General features: G+C 39.2%; 1 protein-coding gene across 1 annotated transcript in view; it reads right to left on the bottom strand.

The window, feature by feature from the left end:
• Positions 1-21884, bottom strand: part of PDX1 (pancreatic and duodenal homeobox 1) — a 41152-nt gene extending 19268 nt beyond the window's left edge. Inside the window, exon 1 of the mRNA XM_089685770.1 lies at positions 21485-21884. Within this exon, the coding sequence (XP_089541896.1) occupies positions 21485-21884 (400 nt within the window). The remainder of the gene's footprint in view (positions 1-21484) is intronic.
• Between the last annotated feature and the right edge of the window lie 504 nt (positions 21885-22388).

The following is a 22388-nucleotide window of genomic DNA, read 5'->3' as shown; positions in this document are numbered from 1 at the left end:
GTTATAAACTAATTTGGGTTTAATTTTTTTTACTAAAAGATAGCTGAATACATTTTGGCTACAATTTATGGAGAAAGATTATTTATTTGCAAAATGTGTTAAGAAAAACACTTTTTTTCAAAATTTTTGGACTTTTGAAATTTATATAGCAAAAAAAATAAAAATCCCATTGGTGAATAAATACCACCAAAATAAAGTTTTATCTGTCTCAAAAAAATTATAAAAATTTCATATGAGTACAGTGTTGCATGACCACGCAATTGTCATTCAAAATGTGACAACGCTGAAAGCTGAAAATTGGCCTGGACAGGAAGGGGGTATAAGTGCCCGGGCTTGAAGTGGTTATATTTTGTCACAATTGTTGGGAAAATTAAGAAATTAAATAAAATTTGTTTTTATTTCACAATTTTTTTTTACATACTGTTACCAGTGCAGTACAGTGTCATCATATGACTAATGTGGCAGTATTCAGGCAGTGGCAGCACACTGTGAGCCCCTCAGCTGGGTGATGTACATGTACGTGATCCAGCCTGCCTGTGCCACATGCCCGCAGTAAATGTACTGTGGGTGGGTGGCAACTAGTTAATATAATTTATGTGTTTACTGAATGGGATGATAGAAGGATTGGGATTGCTTAGAATTTACACCAAAGCCCTAAGATTATTTACACTGACAGAGGTCAATTGATGCCTAAATACGCTTGTGAGCTACTGAGTAGGTGACTGGAAAATTAAGGTTTAACCTCCCTAGCGGTCTGATTATGTCCATATTTCTGTGCTCAAAGCGGTAAATTTTTTTGTATGGAAATATGTATTTTTTTTATTGTAGGCCTGTAATTTTTAGGAATAACTCACTGAAATCTGTCCGAACAAGAGTCTAATAAACATCCCGGGTAGGATAAAACTTGAAACACAAAATCATAAATTATAATTTAATAAATAATCATAAAAATAATAATATAATAATAATACATTTAATTCAATAATATAATCAAACCAAAAACACTGAAATTTGAAATATAGCGTCAAGTTCGCACATCGCTGAGCAAAGTCGCAAAATCGTTTTCAGTGTCTGATGACGAATTTCCCCACAAATCATTATCACTCAATTCTGCAAGTGGTTCTGATTTACTATCGCTGTTCTCTAGTCGGTCTAAAACCTCTTTTGACCAAAAGGGGTGCTTTTTGGACACCATGGACTTTTCTAAGTTTCTAGGCAGAAAGAACAGTAAAAATGCAGGCAGGGCACAGGACAAAGCAGTAGGGACAAAATGTATGTGAAATGGTTTGATACAGTAATGTTTTACTATGTCAAATTCATTTCTAAGAAAATGACAGTTTCTGAAAATGTTTTAATTTGCCGCTGTTCCGGTCCCCATATGTCCCGACGCTCGCAGGGACCTAAACACAGAAGCCAGATGCCGGCATCGGCCGGAGGAGATGGCCGGGGACGCTGCAGGGGACACATCGCTGGAGCGAAGGACAGGAAAAGCGCCGCAGTGAATTCCTGAGCAACGCCGCATGGTAAGTCCGAGTGTAGCTTGGGGTTACCGCTTTTGGTACTGAAACTTTACCCCGAGCTACACTCGGGAATACAGCCAGGGGGGTTAAAGTTAATTCCCTGTACACTAGTAACTTCTATCCACACCATTGCTCCCTAGTAGTGCATTCACTTGTTAACAGCTGCCTGTCCTAACATAAACATACTTTATATTATAGCATCTATTGCACTATTGTCTCAATTGACATTGCCATGTGTCAGAGAGGTCAATGGGCCCCTTTAAAATTTTTCTATGGGGCCCCATAAATCATAGTTACACCTCTGAAACCCCCCTCTCTCCCAGTAACCATAAATTGGGGCAACCTTATTAAAGTGCAATCTCAACAAAAAAAGGCTTGTCCACACTGTACACTCAGCAGACACAGCTCAGTGTACAATATTGGCAATACTGAGATGAATGAACTTCCACGCACGCACGGAAGTGACATCATCTTGGTCAGGCCAATGAAAATGGCTGAAGATTGATACCCATAAGCTGACTGGCCGACGATTACAGCAAACAGTGGGGAGCTCTGGGACAATGCAGAGCTAGATAGAAGGTGAGTATGGTTCTGCTTTAATATGAACCTAAGAGAGGTTCTCAGCCTCTCTAACTATAGGCATACCTCGGTTTACGAATTTAATTCGTTCTGCAGGACTTTTCGTATTGCAAAAAATTTGTAAACTGAAATGCCGTTTCCCATAGGAATGCATTGCAAACCAATTAATCCATTCTGGAAGCCAGAAAAAAGTAAAAAAAAAAAAGTCTTTTATCTGTTCAAAACTCTTTATAAAGTGCACTTTAAAGGCATAAATACTGTACAGGGACATGATTAAAAAAAAATCGTAAATGCATTGAAAACCAATTAATCCATTCTGGAGGTCAGAAAAAAGTCAAAAAAATTTTTATCTGTTCAAAACTCTTTATAAAGTGCACTTTAAAAGCATAGTACTGTACAGGGATATGATTAAAAAAAATTTGTAAATGGATTGAAAACCAATTAATCCGTTCGTATTGAGAGGCATTATTTTCAATGGATTTTCAGCCGTAAACTGAAAATTACGTTAACCGAGGCATTCGTAAACCGAGGAACGCCTGTATAGTGAAACAAGACGTTTGGCTAGGGTTCCACTACACAAACACACACCTATTTTTATGTATATCAGGGACTAAAGAATTCTCATAGTGTAGCTGAGTCACTAATATTTTTGCAGCCAAAAATCCATCTTTTTTTATTTCTCTTGCACATGAATGGGTATTCTACTTAACAACTGAAATTTAAGGACGTATTCCCACACAGTTGCTACCTTTTGTATCACATGCCCTTCATTGAGTGTAAGCTCTCATGACAAGACTCTCCTTATCCTTATGATTTGAATGGTGTTATAACTGTACTGTCCACCTTTATTTTGGTGCTATACAATACCTGTATTATAATAATACTATTCAGAGTAAACATAGCTGGGTTAAAGTAGGTCTGAATCCCAAATAGCTGAATTAAAGCTATGTTTTTTTTTATAAAATTCTATTGTCACCAATTTTAACTTTTTATGCTTCATGCTGCATCTACACTGATCAGCCATAACACCATGGCTACCCATCATAACCCGTCAAGGTATGAACTCCACTAGACCTCTGAAGTTATGCTGTGCTATCTGGAACCAAGTCATCAGTAGCAGATCCTATAAGTCCTGTAAGTGGCAAGGTGGGGTCTCCATGGATCGGACTTGTTTTTCAAGCACACCCCACAGAAGCTTGATGGATTAGGATTTGAAGAATTTGGAGGCTAAGTCAACAAATAATACTCATTGTTGTGTTCCTTAAACTATTTTCAGTATTCATCAGAGCAGGTCCCCTTTTTCCCATTGATCTGTGGTCCAGTGCTAATGCTCACGTGCATGGTAACACCCTGACCGGTCTGTGGCTACACAGCCCCCTACACAGCCCCATAAACTGTATGTCTTGTCACCTTTCTACCATACTACTGCAGACCGGGAATATCCCAGAAGAGCTGCAGTTTTGGAGTTGCTGACCCAGTCATCTAGCTATTATGATTGGGCCATTGTCAAAGTCACTAAAATTGCTTGCACATTTTTTCTGCTTTTAACACAAAACTTCTTGTGGCAAGTTGTTTACCTGTTGTCTACTATCCCACATGGAAGAAAAATACATTTGGAATATATTTTAAAAATATTCTTCCAAATATATTTACATATATTTGAAATGCTACAATTCTGGCCATATTCAATATATTTAAAAAAAAAAAAAAAAAAAAAAAAATATATATATATATATATATATATATATATACTGCATGTTGAAATGCGTTTTTTTTTAATATATGAAAAATATTTTTAAAGATACATTTCAAATATAGGTAAAAATATATATGTTAAAATGACTTTTTTATATGTTAAAAAACCTGAAGAATTTATTTTAAAAATGTACATTTTTAAAAATAGTTTTCATATATTTTGTATATGTATATAAAAAAACGCATTTCAACGTGCAGTATATATTTTTACATATAATTGTAAATGCATTCCAAAAATGTGATCAAATGTATTAAGACATACAGCATATTTGAAATGTATAATAAAAACGCATTTCAACATGCAGTGTGTGTGTATATATATAGAGAGAATATGGCCAAAATTGTAGCATTTCAAATATGTGTCAATATATTTGGGAAGAATATTTTTAAAATATATTTCAAATATATTTTTCTTCCATATGGGATATCCCACCCATATTCAGATGCTACTCTAATGAGATAGTCAATGTTATTCACTTTACCTGTCAGTGGTTGTGATAAAATGATTCCCATTTTTTGTTATTCAAATATTTATTTTTAAATACACCTGCTAAAGTTATGGTTTTGAGATAGTGTTTATATTTTTTGACTTGCAATGTTATTGATTTCAGTGTACTTTTTGCCTCCACACTCAAACTCTGTTGCTTGTATGATTTTTAAAAGGTGCTGCATGTTCTGCATATATGTGAATAAACTGGCTCATTCTTCTTATGTGTTTTTTTAGGTGATGCACTGCTGCATGAAAGCATCTCTATGTGAATGAGTTTGTGGTCATGTTACCTCCACATCAGCTTGGAAAATAAATAGCACTTTGTATACTCCCACAATGGGAAACATTTATCAGCAGTGTTGTTTCTCACAGAGATGGATTTGACATGAATTAAGCAGGAAACGTGAAGGTCACACCATTAGTTACATTGCCACACAGATAAGTTTAAAAAAATATTAATCAAGTTCAAACTCAAAAGTCATAACTACAAACAAAAAAAGTATGGAGTTTCCCTAACATTACAGCGACCACACACATCACCAAAGATCAGATTTTTTTTACCAAAATTAGGTTAGACTGGAGGTGGGTGGATTTGGCTGATATAATTGACAATTAAGATGGTCATACACTTGTAGATTTTCATACAAATGTCCATACAAAAAAATCTCATCAGTACATTCCATGATGCCTGCAAAGACTTGATGTATGTCAGTCAAATATGGTTCAAATCGTTTGCTGTTAACATTCAAGTTTGGAATGAACGTAATTTCCTGAATGAAAATCACATATACTTTTAGAAATTTGTTTCTTTAAGAAAAATGTTCTATTCTGCTCCTTGGAATTTTTTCATCACCACAGTCATAAACAGCCATTGATTTGACCCCACTAACTATTAGAAAATAGGATGAGTGAACCAAAACCAAAAATGAAAATCTCCTAGTGTATGGCCAGGGTTAGTTTAATAATTAATGTAAGTAATGTTGGAGTGTTTACCTCAATCATGCAATAAAAATTTAGCTTTTTGAACTTTCTCTTGCACATAATAGGGTATTTACAATGAACAAAGCTTCAACACAATCTGGTGTTACCATGCAAACGTTACCACCAAAACACACATCATAGGCATTAGGGTATACAGTGAAGGAAATAAGTATTTGATCCCCTGCTGATTTTGAATGTTTGCCCACTCACAAAAAAATGATCAGTCTAAAAATCGAATGGTAGGTGTATTGTAACACTGAGAGACAGAATAGCAACAAAAAATTCAAAAGAAATGCATGTCTAACAAATGATGCACTGATTTGCATGTTCCTGAGGGAAATAAGTATTTGATCCCCTTCACAAACATGACATAGTACTTGGTGGCAAATCCCTTGTTGGCAATCACAGAGGTCAGACGTTTCCTGTAGTTGGTCACCAGGTTTGCACAGAACTCAGGAGGAATTTTGGCCCACTCCTCTTGGTAGATCCTCTCCAAGTCGTTAAGGTTTGGTGGCTGATGTTTGGCAACTCGAACTTTCAGCTGCCTCCACAGATTTTCAATCGGATTAAGGTCTTAAGACTGGCTAGGCCACTCCAGGACCTTAATGTGCTTCTTCTTGAGCCACTCCTTTGTTGCCTTGGCCGTGTGTTTTGGGTCATTGTCATGCTGGAACACTCATCAACGACCCATTTACAATGCCCTGGCTGAGGGAAGAAGGTTCTCAACCAAGATTTGACAGTACATTGCCCCATCCATTGTCCCTTTGATGCAGTGCAGTTGTCCTGTCCCCTTAGCAGAAAAACACCCCCAAAGCAGAATGTTTCCGCCACCTTGTTTGACAGTTGGAATGATGTTCTTGGGGTCATAGGCAGCATTCCTCCTCCTCCAAACACGGCGAGTTGAGTTGATGCCATAGAGCTCGATTTTGAAGTTTTTCAGATGGGCCTGGACATGTGCTATCTTGAGCAGAGGGACCTTGTGGGCACTGCAGGATTTCAATCCTTATCGACGTAGTGTGTTACCAATTGTTTTCTTGGTGACTGTGGTCTCAGCTGCCTGGAAATCATTGACAAGATGCTCACGTGTAGTTCTGGGATGATTCCTCACTGTTCTCATGATCATTGACACTCCACGAGGTGAGATCTTGCATGGTGCACCAGACTTAGGGAGACTAGTTGTTTTGTGTTTCTTCCATTTGCGAATGATTGCACCAACTGTTGTCACCTTCTCACCAAGCTGCTTGGCGATAGTTTGGTAGCCCAGTCCAGCCTTGTTTAGGTCTACAATCTTGTCCCTGACATCCTTGGTCTTTGCCATGGTGGAGAGTTTGGAATCTAATTGTTTGATTGCTCCTGTGGACAGGTGTCTTTTATACAGGTAACAAAATGAGATTAGCAGCACTCCCTTTAAGAGACTGCTTCTAATCTCAGCTTGTTATCTGTATGAAAGACACTTTGCAGCCAGAAATTCTGCTGAATTATAGGGGATCAAATACTTATTTCCCTCATGAATATGCAAATCAATGCATAATTTCTTAGACATGCATTTCATTGAATTTTTTGTTGCTATTCTGTCTCTCAGTGTTACAATACACCTACCATTGAATTATTAGACTGATCATTTCTTTGTGAGTGGGCAAACATTCAAAATCAGCAGGGGATCAAATACATATTTCCTTCACTGTATGGTACCATAATAATCTGTATTTTTCTAAAGAAACACAAAGACTGAGAATATGAAAGAATACAGACAATATGTACACGCAACAGCAGTCAAATAATTTGCATGGATGAGTACAGATTGTAAGATAACTCACTTGTTGACAGACAGGTATAAAACCGCATATTGTTCATTCAATACTTTTAATATACAGTGGGGCAAAAAAGTATTTAGTCAGCCACCAATTGTGCAAGTTCTCCCACTTAAAAAGATGAGAGGCCTGTAATTGGCATCGTAGGTAGACCTCAACTATGAGAGACAAAATGAGAAAAACAAAATCCAGACAATCACATTGGCTGATTTGGAAAGAATTTATTTGCAAATTATGGTGGAAAATAAGTATTTGGTCAATATCAAAAGTTCATCTCAATACTTTGTTATATATCCTTTGTTGGCAATGACAGAGGTCAAACGTTTCCTGTAAGTCTTCACAAGGTTGGCACACACTGTTGCTGGTATGTTGGCCCATTCCTCCATGAAGATCTCCTCTAGAGCAGTGATGTTTTGGGGCTGTCGCTGGGCAACACGGACTTTCAATTCCCTCCAAAGGTTTCCTATAGGGTTGAGATCTGGAGACTGGCTAGGCCACTCCAGGACCTTGAAATGCTTCTTACGAAGCCACTCCTTCGTTGCCCGGGTGGTATGTTTGGGATCATTGTCATGTTGGAAGACCCAGCCACGTTTCATCTTCAATGCCCTTGCTGATGGAAGGAGGTTTGCACTCAAAATCTCACGATACATGGCCCCATTCATTCTGTCCTGTACATGGATCAGTCGTCCTGGTCCCTTTGCGGAGAAACAGCCCCAAAGCATGATGTTGCCACTCCCATGCTTCACAGTAGGTATGGTGTTCTTTGGATGCAACTGAGCATTCTCTCTCCTCCAAACATGACGAGTTGTGTTTCTACCAAACAGTTCTATTTTGGTTTCATCTGACCATATGACATTCTCCCAGTCCTCTTCTGGATCATCCAAATGCTCTCTAGCAAACTTCAGATGGGCCCGGACATGTACTGGCTTAAGCAGGGGGACACGTCTGGCACTGCAGGATCTGAGTCCCTGGCGGCGTAGTGTGTTACTGATGGTAGCCTTTGTTACGTTGGTCCCAGCTCTCTGCAGGTCATTCACTAGGTTCTCCCGTGTGGTCCTGGGATTTTTGCTCACCGTTCTTGTAATCATTTTGACCCCACGGGGTGAGATCTTGCGTGGAGCCCCAGATCGAGGGAGATTATCAGTGGTCTTGTATGTCTTCCATTTTCTAATTATTGCTCCCACAGTTGATTTGTTCACACCAAGCTGCTTGCCTATTGCAGATTCAGTCTTCCCAGCCTGGTGCAGGTCTACAACTTTGTTTCTGGTGTCCTTCGACAGCTCTTTGGTCTTCACCATAGTGGAGTTTGGAGTGTGACTGTTTGTGGTTGTGGACAGGTGTCTTTTATACTGATAACAGGTTCAAACAGGTGCCATTGATACAGGTAATGAGTGCAGGACAGAGGAGCATCTTAAAGAAGAAGGTACAGGTCTTTGAGAGCCAGAAATCTTGCTTGTTTGTAGGTGACCAAATACTTATTTTCCACCATAATTTGCAAATAAATTCTTTCCAAATCAGCCAATGTGATTGTCTGGATTTTTTTTTCTCATTTTGTCTCTCATAGTTGAGGTCTACCTATGATGCCAATTACAGGCCTCTCTCATCTTTTTAAGTGGGAGAATTTGCACAATTGGTGGCTGACTAAATACTTTTTTGCCCCACTGTATCATATAGTGCACAGGGACAAGTAGTTGAGAGTGCTAAGAAGGTCCATAGAAAGAGCACATATTCCAGTGCAAAGATCTAAAAAAGTTAAAGAGGTATGTGAATGAGGTGTAAGGAAATGTACACAGAAATATAGGGTTCCAAAGTGGATGGGAATGAGAGGCGTGGAGGCAGTAGGAAGGGGCCTAGAAGAATATATGATGCTACTGGCAATGGGGGGGATGAGGGGTGATCTCAGGGTAGGATGGTAAAAGAAGGTAGGGTTTCTCCAAACTCAAACCCATTGTCGTTGAGCCAGGAACAGAGCACTATGAGAGTCGTGAGGATCATTGCAAAGGAGAGCTTCATATTCAGTGGTGGATATAAAGTCAATCATGTAGGATCAAGTCTTCCAGAATTTTACATGTGTTTCCTTGCTGAGGAAATTAGATTTCCCATGTGCTGTATTTTATTAATTTTGGCCAACCACATTGCGGAACACTAAATTGTTCCCATAGTTCAGGTATGCAGCTTCTGGCAGTGTTGATCAGATGAGGGATAACAGCTTTTTTTTTAGTTTTCCTTGGTGCAGAGCTGTACTGTATAGGAAAAAGGACAGAGTCGGAAGGGACCATGAAGTCAGGGAATTTTGTGTTATATGCTGAATTTCAGTTCAGAAAGGTTTAAGAATGCTTCATGACCTGAATATGTGGAATATTGTGGAATATGTAACCCTATGTTTGACTAGATCACCAGCAAGTGTCAAGAGAGGTTAGGAACATACAGTGAAGGAGTTGTGGTGTTCTATACCACTGGGGGAGGATTAGGGAAGAGATAATAAAGCACAGTTGTATTTGTAAGTCTCTTTGCCACATGAATAAAGTATGTAGGTTTATAATCGGGTGTTGGGGAATTGACCAATTATTGCATTAGGGAGACTATAGGCCTAAGAGATTCTTGTTGTGGGCACTCATTTTAAATACCCTTGAGGGTGTGTTAAGTCTGGTGCTTGGGGAAGGGTTCTAAGAAAGTGGAAAGTTAGGCCATCTGCTAGAAACCAAGGCTTTCTAATTTGGATTGAGGTGACGTCTGATTTGGGAGGGAGATTGCTGGATGGGTGATGAAAAGAGCAGGTCATTAGTGTTGGCTGCAACCTTGTAGGGGTGAGACAGGCTATGAGTTGGTCCAGTTATGTCAGGATTTGTTCTCAACACTCTCAAATAGGGTTGCAAAAATAAGTGGGCATCTTTGGCACATGTCATTAGAACTATTGAAAGAAGAAAAGAGATGGCCTTTTACTAACTTTGGCCAGCATCCTCTCACCTAACCCTAAATGTTGGCATGACAGTTCCATAAACATAAGCATCTGTGGATAGAAGTAGGTCGATAAATTTAGATTGGGTCATGTGAAAAACATCAAGAACTCTGATAACGTTATCTCAAGCTGTATGGCATCTCAAGCTGTGTGTGTAATGTCATTAGATTGATTGCTAGGATTTTGGTGAATTGTCTGAGGTCTGTGTTTAATAATGAGATTGGTCTGTAGTTGGGGTAGTGGAGGGGGTCTGTGACTTGTTTGGCTATGAGGGTAATATGGGTCCTCAGGGTATCATCAGGGAAAGAGGATACCACAACTCACTGCATTGTAAAACGTGAACCTGTCAGGTCTTGACCGTTCTGGATTGGCTCAAGGAGATAGCTGCTGAAACCTCTGTGGAGATTGGTGTTTCTAGGAAAGCCAATGTTGCTTCAAAGAGGACGGCTTGGTGGCCTCTGATATGTTGCATTAATCTTGTTGATCAAGGAGGCCTGTTGCAAGTGGGAAGGTGAAGGATATAGATTATAACTGGTAACGATCTCTAAAAACCCCAGCATTGTCTGTTGTAGAGCACTTACGCCTGTGTTTATCTCGAATTTCTGAGACATAAATCCGCTGTTGTGCTTCAGGTAGTGTCCTACCTAATTTTTTGCCATGTTCATAGTAAATGGGCTATATATATAGTAAATCTAGCAAACATTACTTTAGTTTTGTACAGATAGAGCAATTTTAAAAGCTCACAATGTACAGTAAGTTTGGCCAATATAGACTGAGCTTGTTTTTTCTTATGTATGGTTTCCAATTTGTGTATGGATATGAGAAAAGCCTCTACTTGTGCTGTCCTTTATAGTCCTAACCCCTGTGTTTAATGAAAATCCCACAGATGTGCACCTTAAGGACCTCCCAGGGGACATTGGAGTTGTATTCAGGTATGTCATTATGAGAGAAGTATTCAATCCTTCCTGAAAACTGCCAGCCCCAGGTAGTTCTACAAGAGTGTTCAGTCACCAGTGCCAAGGTTTGGCATAGGCAGGAGCAAGCTCCATCTCCAAGGTGATGGGTCTGATATTGATATAGAGCCTTGTGTAGTGTTATGGATGTGGGTAAGGTCACAAAGTTTGATTAAAAAATAGGTCAGTGCATTTAGGATTGGTGAGGATGAGAATAAAAAGTATAGATTGAAAAGATGCCAGATATCTAACAGTTGGGTGTGTCACAGATCTTTTTAATGGGCTTCGAAGCTGTGTAGGACATGTGTTTGTACAACATAGAAGCATCCAGGAGAAGGTCTAGGACTAATTTGATGTCCCCTCCAATCAGTAAATACCTGTCTGCAAACTGCTGCAGTTTTTCCAAGATAGTTTCCAAGAACGTTACTTGGCTTGTATTTGGAAGGTATATATTTTATAAATTTGCTAAATTGTTGTCTTTTTTCCCTGCCCTCATAGTCATACCAAGAATCAAAAAACTGCCACTGAATGGATTTATGGTAGTTTGGCAGCTCCGAAAATTTGTTCCCATATGAAGCAGACCTGTGCTCCCGGAAGATGGTGCCATTTATTTTTAATGGCACCCCAGCACACACACAGAGCATTAACACATATGCATTACAGCACAGCACAATGCACAGCAATACACTGCCATGTGTTGCTGCTCTTTGCATCTGGAAAAATGCTGCATGACTGTTTTTGGTCCACTCTTCTGCATTAGCAGCCCATTCAAAATGAATTGGTCTTAAAGTGGTATTAAACCCACACCAAAAATGTTAGATTGCAGCTTACCAATCATTAGATGTGGTGGCTGCATTCGTTTTTTTCTTTTTTTAACATTTTTCACCTGGTGATCTGGCTAGTAACATGCCTCCTGTATATTGGCGACACCATTCTTCATCAATGAGCACAGGGGTCATTTGGACAGCAGCATTGTCAGTCTGGAGGGATGGAAACATTAGATGTACTAGCAGATATTAAATACACTATCAAATTGAAGCTAAACTCCAGCTAACACTTTGTAAGCAGTTACAGAAAACAGTTTTTTTTCCTTTTGGGATAAAGGTTTTACACAAATGAATAAAAGGTAATTATTGTAAGCACCCTTGTCAGTGGTAAATGGTTTGTCTCATCCCTATACGTGCCACATCTGCAAGACAGCTTACACTTTTGAAAACAACAAACTTACTGGCCAGATCACTAGAAGAAAGAAAACCTAAAAAAGGAAACTGAGGCAGCCATCATATTTAAGAATTGATAAGCTGCAATACACAGTAATAAAAATAGTTTTACAGACTGAAGGTTTGTACTTTATTGCATTCTCTGCAATAAGATATACAGTATGCAACTTTATCATGCCCCCCAGATCCCCCTCATACTGACCTGAGCCCGATCTCGATCCTGTGATGTGCACAAAAGCAGAGGCTCTCTCTGCTCTCTCCTTGTTCATTAGCTGGGATACAGCAGATAAAGCCATTGGCTTCTGCTGCTGTCAATCACAGCCAGTGAGGAGGGAACGAAGGTGGGGGGGGGGAGGAGGCCATACTCTGTGGTTCCATGAACACACAGAGCCAGCTCAGAATCATGCCAATACGAGGGCCCCCATAGCAAGCAGCATGCTATGGGAGCATTCGGCAGGGAGGAGGAGCCAGGAGCACCGGTGGAGGACCCGAGAAGAGGAGGATTGGGACTACTCCATGCAAAACCACTGCACAGAGTAGGTAAATATGACATGTTTGTTATTTTATAAAAAATATAGAAATATTTACAATAGCTGCTACCTCTGCAAGATAGCTTGTTCTTTTGAAAAAACAACTGACTTACTCTCCAGATCACCAGATGAAAATAGCCTAAAAAAGAAAACTAAAGCAGCCATCACATCTAAGAATTGGTAAGCAATATAATAAATGTTTGCTTTAGAGTTTAATACTGCTTTAATACAACACACATTAACAGGTGTGCTTTTTGAATACCCAGTCATTTGCAAAGGAAATGTTAAAAAATTGATTTTTTTTCTAGCATGAATGGTTGATTGGTGAACAGTACACATCTTATCTTACTGACTAAGCTTAGTGAATATTAACTTTGCTAAGTGAACAGTCTCTTGTTCTTTAATAAATCAATCCCTATAGTGTCCAAGCCAGCTCAGAGGGGATAGGGAACAAGTTATCACTCAGAAAGCCCTTGCTACACTCACTTACCCATCACATTCCAGCCTGGTGTCTCCTCTATCTCCCCTAACCATGGGCAATGTTAAGGTTTTACCCATAGTGATGCATCTACATCACATGATACATCACATGACTGTTTCATTTATTTAGACTCCAGTGGGAAGTGCTGTAACCAATTGAGCGTAGTGGCCAACAGTCCCTGAGCTACTGAATTGGTTCAGACCTGGACCCTGAGCCTGCACTCACAGCCCAGCCATTGTCACATCTGCACCTTAAGTGCAACTACACTGTATCTGAGCACCACAAACCATAAAAACTATTTCATTTATTTTTTAATATTCAAAGCAAACTCCCCCATCCATCCATGTCCCCATGCTTTATTTTGCTGAGAAATCACTTTGAAAAACACCTCCTAGCATTTTTGTCTGTGGCCATCTTAAGCAAGGGCAGATGATTCATGCAGCATTTACTTTCTGGAATCCATCTGCCCTTAGCTCAAGCATGCAGGAAGGAAGGCGTGCTTAGCTGAGAAAATGCCTCCTCCCCTTGTGAAGATTCTTGGGATGTATGACATAATTTGCCTAGGCATGGAAACCAGGAAGTAACTAAAGAAATGTAAAAAAACCAGTAATATAATTTAAATTGCTACCTATTTACTAATGCTAGCAACAAAAAAATTCAAAATAGTCAATGTTAACTGAGAGAGTACATCTATTCACAACAGGTGCTGTGGGACTGCATTGGGTGGCTATTCCAGCACAGCCCCACCACAAGACAAGGTAAAATGTTGTGTCTCCTATGTGCCTGGTTCACACCACTGCGCTGTGGTCATGTTTGGGCGCTGTGCGGTGAAAAAGAGTACCTCAGAACTTTTTTTCCAGCATAGTGCTGTGCTATTTAATCCACTGCTTTGGACCATTTGGTGGCTAAAACAACCTAATAAAATGTCACTGTGTGAAAAAAAAGTGAACAGTGCAATATGCTGTGATTGGCATTCTGGCACTACAGAGATCCCACTGCACTGCACCACACACAAACCACTGTGTTGTAACGCAACAGTTAGTGTGCATTAGCCCTGAGTCCCCCCAGCCTGGACACAATTGCCTCCACAGCCCAGTCACTGCTGTAGATGTAGAAACCACTGCACCCCAGCCTGGTCTCACCTGCACCCACACCCTCTGCAGCTCCTCACCTTCATCCGCAGTCTTCTCCGCACCTCCACTGCACCTGTAGTCTTCATTGCTCCTCAACTGCCCAACAGGCAGTGTTCCACAACTTATAATTTTGCTTGAGGGGGGCTATTTTCTTTTCTTTATGGGAACCAAGCAGTTTTGGGCACCATTATTTTGAACTTTCCTGATGAAGCCATGAAAGATATGATGAAACACATTGGTTGGTTAGGGTCATTTTTGTTTTTTTGGCTTTTTAGCCTCTATATTTTGGATTACTGGCAATTTTGTGAGATAGTGATTGGTAGTCTCTTTTGGAGTAGATAGGCAAGGATATAAAGTTGAGACTAAGGTAACCTTCAGCTAGAGAGGTAGTGTGTGTGTTATGTTTGAGGGAGAGCCAGTCCTTCAAGAGATAATGGTAAGAACCTCTGAGATAAAGCTTTACGCATATAGGAGAAAAGGAATAGTAGACAAGATAGCAGTGGTAAGCTATATAACTCAGATCTGTGGTCCGCCTTCCAAAAAGGGAATATTATGAAAGAAAATTAAATAAAAATGAAGATTTGAATAACGTAACAAAATACACTCTACACATCTGTATTTTTTTTAAGTAAAATGTATTTGACCCTAATGGGAACTGAGATTGGCATAGGGGCCTGTCACACTGGTCACATATGCTAAACCTTTTGGGCTCCTCGGCTTCTTCCATTTTTTACCTCCACTGCACCATGTTTACCCACACTGGGATGCACAGGTGTTCTGTACATCCCTGTGCAGGTAGTACCATTCATGTCAACTGGGGTGCAGTGGATGCATGGACACAGGCACAACTCCCAATTTGACATCTATGCCTGTGCACGGCCCAAACAGATACTGTCTGCATGATGTCTATTTATTATTCTGTATTTATGCCTATTATTTAAAATGGCTATTGTCATGTTACCAAATCTGCACACAATTTCCATGTAGACACAGGGATAGATTTAAAAGGGCCTATGAACTCAGATATGCCAAATTCACTGTGAGTGCATCAGAGTCCACCATATTCCAGGGTACTTATTTGCATTTATTTATCACATTGTGGACAGTTGTCAGCAATTCCAACCTGAAAATTAATGGAAAAGTATAAAAATTATAATTCAGTGCTGTGCACACCATTACAGGCTGTAATGCTATGTACATTTTATGCTTGTCATGTGAAAAAAGGGATAAACAAGTTTAAAATGTCACCAAACTTTCACTTTTCAGTGAAAATCAGCAGGATCCTGAAAAAAAGTCACCTTCTCAGGCAGAATGTATTTTGGGGCCAATGGTGAAGGCTACATGAAGGTGGTTTTTAAGGTTTCAATAGCCTTCAAATAGCTTCTGAGGGTTTTGGACGTCTATACTCAATGAGTTCTCATGGGTAATACATTTCCACTGGAAATAATTTGCTAAAAGCAAAATCTGTATTTTTGTGGTGAAATCAATATTTCCAAAATCACTCTGCACTTTACTACTGTCAAACTAGTTAAAAATGTTCTGTTGCAAGTGATAAAGAGAGTAACAATTATTAAGTAATTAATGTTAATAACAGTTATTATTCATTTAGTATTATTCTTATTCTTATTATTATCATCATTATTAGTAGTAGTAGTAAACCACTTACATTATATGGAATTCTAAGGAAACAAGTTCTTTTAAATTATTATTTTAGTGAATATTTTAACAGAAAATGCTGAAATATTAAAATTTATCCTTGTGCAAAATTACAATTGGTTTTGTGTTTAGGGCTTTCATTAATACCGAAAAAACTACAGAATTATGATTACAAAGGCAAAAGGCTAAAAATCACCTAAATAAAGGGGACATTAAAGTGCATCAGATGTAAGCCTCAATATATTAATTTGAAGGGGGGAGCTATTCATAAATACATAAACAATAACTTAAGGTGTTAATTTACATCGCAAAATGCAATTAATTTATGGACCCAATGGAAACATTTAAATTAGACCAATTAAATTTCCAAGACATTTGTTATTTTTCGATTTGTGATAATACCAAAATACTGGGAACTGTTCACAACTTCATGAATACAGGGAAAAGTACACATGGAACAGAGGTAGGCACTGGTAAATCAGGTAAACTGGTCAATGCTCGCCAAATAATGATACATATGAACCAGACACAGAATAGAAGACATTAATCATTTTTACTAGATATACGTTTTTTTAAAAAAAGTGAAAGCAAGGTCCTTATAGTTTCAGTGTATATAATAATAGTAAATTGTTTCCTATGTGTCCAAATGTCCTTCTCACATATGGAGCTTTTAACTGCCCATCAACATTATCCTGGAGATCTATTCATTGTTGATCTGATTTAGCGGAGATTGGGTTAAAATGTTTTGAGTGTGCACTTCCAAACATACTAATAATAATAATTATTATTATTATTGATATATATGTGTGTTAAATACACACACACACATATATATATATAGTGATTGTTATTGTTATTAATATTATGTATATGTTTGTCGGTGCACATTCAAGTTTTTCAACTCAATTATCTCGGGCAAAACAAAAAAACAAGAAAGACAGCTCCAGGATTATTTTGTATACATTAGACTCTGGAAGAACATATTCTGAGATTTGTTTTAAACTATAATGTAACTGATTAGTGTATCATGCAATGATACAAATATATTGCAACAAATATAAGTAATAACAACCTTATGGGACCTTAGTAATTCTTGGAGTGATTTAGAATCCTATTTTAAAATGTATCATTTTTCCTTGATGCGGTGTATGGTGGGGTGTCCAGTATTCATTATTAGATTTGATAGATTCATTAAAATAGATGCAAATCTTCAGTAACAGCATGTCCGTACAGATTGTTCTGGCTGTCTGGCCTTGTGCTCCGTTGCCAGTGCCTGCCCTGTCTGCTCTGTTTGCCCTGTGTACCCTGTCTGCTCTGTTCTGTGTACCCTGTCTGCACTGTCTGCCCTGTGTACCCTGCATACCCTGCGTACACTGTTCTGTCTGCCCTGTTTGCCATGCCTGCCTTCTGCCCTGTCTGCATTGCTTTAAGTAGTTTTTAGTTTTCTGTTTGTGAGTTTTATTTGTTTTTATGTATATACATTTTTTCTTCTTACAAATGTTTACCATGCACCTGAAAACACCTAGCACTTTGATGACTGAACATCTGTATTCCAGGTACCCCAGGGATAAAAAATAATAATAATAATTAAAAAAAAAAAAAAAAATATATATATATATATATATATATATATATATATATATTAAGAGGTGAATGTATAATTCTAATATCCCTCTTCTGTCATATATCAATGTTCTCCCTTTACAAGTAATGTATAACTTATTCTTTAATTGCTGACACCCAGATGTGTTCAGATGATTGAGGACAGCATTGACTGGGTTAGTTCAGAAACGATTTACACTTCCAACATGAAGATGCTACAAAACAAGCAGGTGATGTGTGCATTCAACCAGGTTACCAGAAAATCAAATACAGGCACAGAAAATTAACTATCTGCTACATGCACACAAGAAACAGAAATAAGTCTGCAATTCCTGCAATCCAACAGGAACCTACTGTATCTTAACATTTTCGTGATTGATGGAGAAGAAAAAAGATACAATAAAAATGTGTGAATAATGTCCTTTTTTGTATTAGATGTAAAATACAAGAGGGTTTGTGTACACATTGCAGTGATACATTATCAATGTCTTAATTTCCAGGGACATGACTTCCTAAACTAATCACCAACAATATGCTGAACTCTGTGAGCCCGATTATTCACGCTGGGCAAATGGAAACATTGCATCACACTTATATTATTGTTACTAATGTATTATTATTGTGATTATTATTATTAACAACGACAATAATATACAATAAAAGGATGATGATAATAATAATAATAATTATTATTATTATTATTAATATTATTATTATTATTACTATTATTTTATAATTTATTATTATAGTACAGGATTTATATAGCGCCAACAGTTTACGCAGCGTTTTACAACATAAATAACAGCAACAATAATAATTAACTTTATTATTATTTCACAACGATAATAATAATAATAAACATAATAAAACCACTATTATGCTACTACTAATAAGGTATGTTTCAGTTTTGCAAGTATTGATAACTAGGTTCATAGACGTCAAATGTCGACACAATGTTGACATGTTAGTGAGATATATTTATGTATATATTATAGAGAGTTCTTTTTATAGAAAGGTTTTGTATAGAAAGTAAAATTGAAATTAACATTTTAATTTTATAAACACATTAATTAAATGATTGTTGAAGTTTGCTAATGGGGAAAAAAAAGACCAACCAGGTTTAGGTGAATTTGAATAAAATGGACATAACTAATTTCACTTGACTTTATACCCATTCAAGTAAGTAAAGTATCAGTAACAAAACAGCAGATAGATCGATAGATCAAGTGAATTGGGTATTTTAGACTAATTCACGTAAAAAAGAAATGCACACAAAAGCGTTGCCCATTCTATGCAATAAAAATTTTACACAAAAACCAGAATGGATGTTTTTGGCAATTCTGTGCTCATTTCTTTCCTTTCAGATGTAATTGATGTGTGTGATTAGAGGAGATGTACAGGGTGTCCCTGAAGTTTTCTTTTTTAAAAAAAAAACATATTTATTGATATTTCCCATGTGTCTCCAGACTTTATCTGTATAGTGGCATACAGCTGCTACATCTATCTATCTATCTATCTATCTATCTATCTATCTATCTATCTATCTATCTATCTATCTATCTATCTATCTATCTATCTACCTGTTCCTATCTATAGATCTGTATACTTCCCCAATCATTATATACCCCTATATCTATATACCTCTCCTTCATAACACTGGCTGCACATGTCCATCAGGAGGTGTAGACCTGCACCCTGAACAAAGCAGTCCATACTACAGGGCAAGGGACATTTCAAATATCTACCAGGAATATTACTAGAATATACAATTTCAACAACCCTGTTTGAACAATGTGATTAAAAAAATATTTACTTTACAGGTGCGACAAAAAAGTGCATAATGGGCTAAGCGATAACATTGTGCGACCAGATAGAGGAATATTGTTGTGGAGCTGAGCCCTCTCTGTGGACAGAATGTGGCCCTTGGGTGCCAATCACACAGGCATTTCCTGAAAGCTTCTGGTTGCCATCGACCATTGTAAGAGATCCAGTTCAACAAAATGTATCTCCCCTGTTCCAATGTATTATACGCAGGGGGTTATATACTAAAACTGGAGAGTGCAAAATCTGATATAGCTCTGCAGAGAAACCAATCAGCTTCCAGGTCTTATTGACAAAGATTAATTGAACAAGCTGAAGTTAGAAGATGATTGGCTTTAGTAAATCTCCCCTACAGTGTTCAGCAGAATGGGGTGGATCCCTGGTCAATTCATTCGGTTGTGTTTGAGGTCACTGTATAACATACTGTATGCATCACACTCTGAAACTGATTTAAACAATGAGATGACATCACAACCTTCTATATATGATTGGTAGAATGGGTTTGTCTGAATCTCTCAGCATTGGTGGCATCTGGGGACATGTATGATTTATTCTGCACTAGTGGGGTTGAGAATTCTACCTGTGCTACTGATGATTTACCAAAGGAGATGGAAATATTCTGAGCCCAACTATCCATGTTGGAAAAACGAAGATATTACATCACACTATTACTATTATTATTGATATTATTATTATTATTATTATTGTTGTTGTTATTATTATTATTATTATTATTATTGATATTGTTATTGCTATTGTTATTATTATTATTATTATTATACAGGATTTATATAGCGCTAACAGTTGGCTCAGCGCTTTACAATATAATGGGAGACAATACAGCAACAATACAGTTCAATACAAGAGGGTTAGGAGGGCCTTGCTCCTCGGAGCTTACAATCTATTATTGCTGTTGTTGTTGTTAATAATATAATTATGATATGATTATTGTAATTATTATTTCACACACTACTACTACTACTACTACTACTACTAATATCACTGATAGTAGTGCAAATAAAAAAAATATCACGGGCAGTACTCAATTGTTTCTACTACTACTAATAATAATACTCATGATAATACTATTACAGTACTATTATTAATATTTTGTAAGCACGGATGACTGGGCTAATAGACGTCCATTGCTCTGTATAAAAGAGGTACCATTCCCACTGCTCTGCATATATGAGATACCAGTTGTTCAACTACCAGTCCATTACTATTTATTTTAGAAGCACAAATTGTAATTCTCATCTTACTGCTCTGTATATAAGAGGTGCCATTCTCATTGCTGTCCCCTCCATGTCGACTTGTGCATTAGCTTACCCCTCCATGCTGCCTTGTGCACTAGCTGCCCCCTCCATGTTGACCTGTGCACTAGCTTCCTCCTCCATGCTGCCCTGTGCACTAGCTGCCCCCTCCATGCTGCCCTGTGAACTGGCTGCCCCCTCCATGGTCCCCTGTGCACTAGCTGCCCCCCTCATGTTGACCTGTGCACTAGTTGCCCCCTCCATGCTCCCCTGTGCACTAGCTGCCCCCTCCATGTTGACCTGTGCACTAGCTTCCCCCTCCATGCTGCCCTGTGCACTAGCTGCCCCCTCCATGCTGCCCTGTGGACTAGCTTCCCCCTCCATGCTGCCTTGTGCACTAGTTGCCCCCTCCATGTTGACCTGTGCACTAGCTTTCCCCTCCATGCTGCCCTGTGCACTAGCTGCCCCCTCCATGCTGCCCTGTGGACTAGCTTCCCCCTCCAGGCTCCCCTGTGCACTAGCTGCCCCTCCATGCTGCCCTGTACACTAGCTGCCCCCTCCATGTTGACCTGTACACTAGCTGCCCCCTCCATGTTGACCTGTGCACTAGCTGCTCCCTCCATGCTGCCCTGTGCACTAGCTGCCCCCTCCATGTTGCCCTGTGCACTAGCTGCCCCTCCAGATCCATACCCCAGACTCCATGCCCGGAGCACACAGACAAGGCTGAGGCTCGCACTTACCTGGCCACTGGCCCTTCCAGGCATGTGACTTGGTGGATTTCATCCAGGGGAAGGGTAGGATGGTCCGGCTGCGCTCATCCAGGAGTCCAGGGTCTGAGTCCTCAGGGTAGGGCATGGCTTGCTGGTGGGGGTGATGCATTCCTGGGTGGTGATGATGATGATGGTGATGATGAAGATGGGGCACCACCGGCTCCTCTGGTATGGGGGGCACCTCATAGGGGGAGATGTCTGGGGGGCTCCCTGGATCCAGGGCGATCATAGGGTTGGAGTAGGTGGCAGCTTGCTGCCGTCCCATGTAGAGGCAGGCGGGGGGGCTGGGGCTGTAGTCCTGAGCCCTCTGGAAGGCACAGGAGTCCTTGTAGAGCTGGCCTGGAGGGTAGTACTGATCCTCGGCGTTCATGGCTCCTCTATGAGCTCTACACTCCCAGGTGACAGGTAAGCTCACCTGCGGGGAATGGCCCTCCTGTCACATTGCTCACCAGCACACTCATGTGATTTGGCGATGGCCATCGGATAGGCGTGTCTAGGTGGAGAGAAGTCACACTCATCGCCTCCTTCCAGCCTGCAGGAGACTCTGCTGACTGCTGGAGATCCGGACAGAGATGAGGCTGGGGCTGTGCTTCGATCCCAGGGGGGATCAGATCTGACCAGGATGGAAGATTATCAGCATGAAAGGTTGTCAGCATGGAAGATTGTCAGGATGGAAGATTGAAAGAGTGGAAGGTTATTAGGATCGAAGATGGTCAGGATGGCAGCTTATCAGAGTAGAAGATTATTCGGTCTGAAGATTGTCAGAAAGTGTGGATATCAGCATGGAAGAATTTCAGGATAGAACTGGAAGATTATCAGAATTAAAGATTGTCAGGGTAAAATATTATCAAGATGGAGATTTAGCAGGATGGAA

The sequence above is a fragment of the Staurois parvus genome, unplaced genomic scaffold, assembly GCF_062004578.1.
Source record: "Staurois parvus isolate SC_StPar_1 unplaced genomic scaffold, SC_StPar_1.0 ptg000387l, whole genome shotgun sequence".
Classification (NCBI taxonomy): domain Eukaryota; kingdom Metazoa; phylum Chordata; class Amphibia; order Anura; family Ranidae; genus Staurois; species Staurois parvus.
This window is presented reverse-complemented; position numbering and strand designations above follow the sequence as displayed.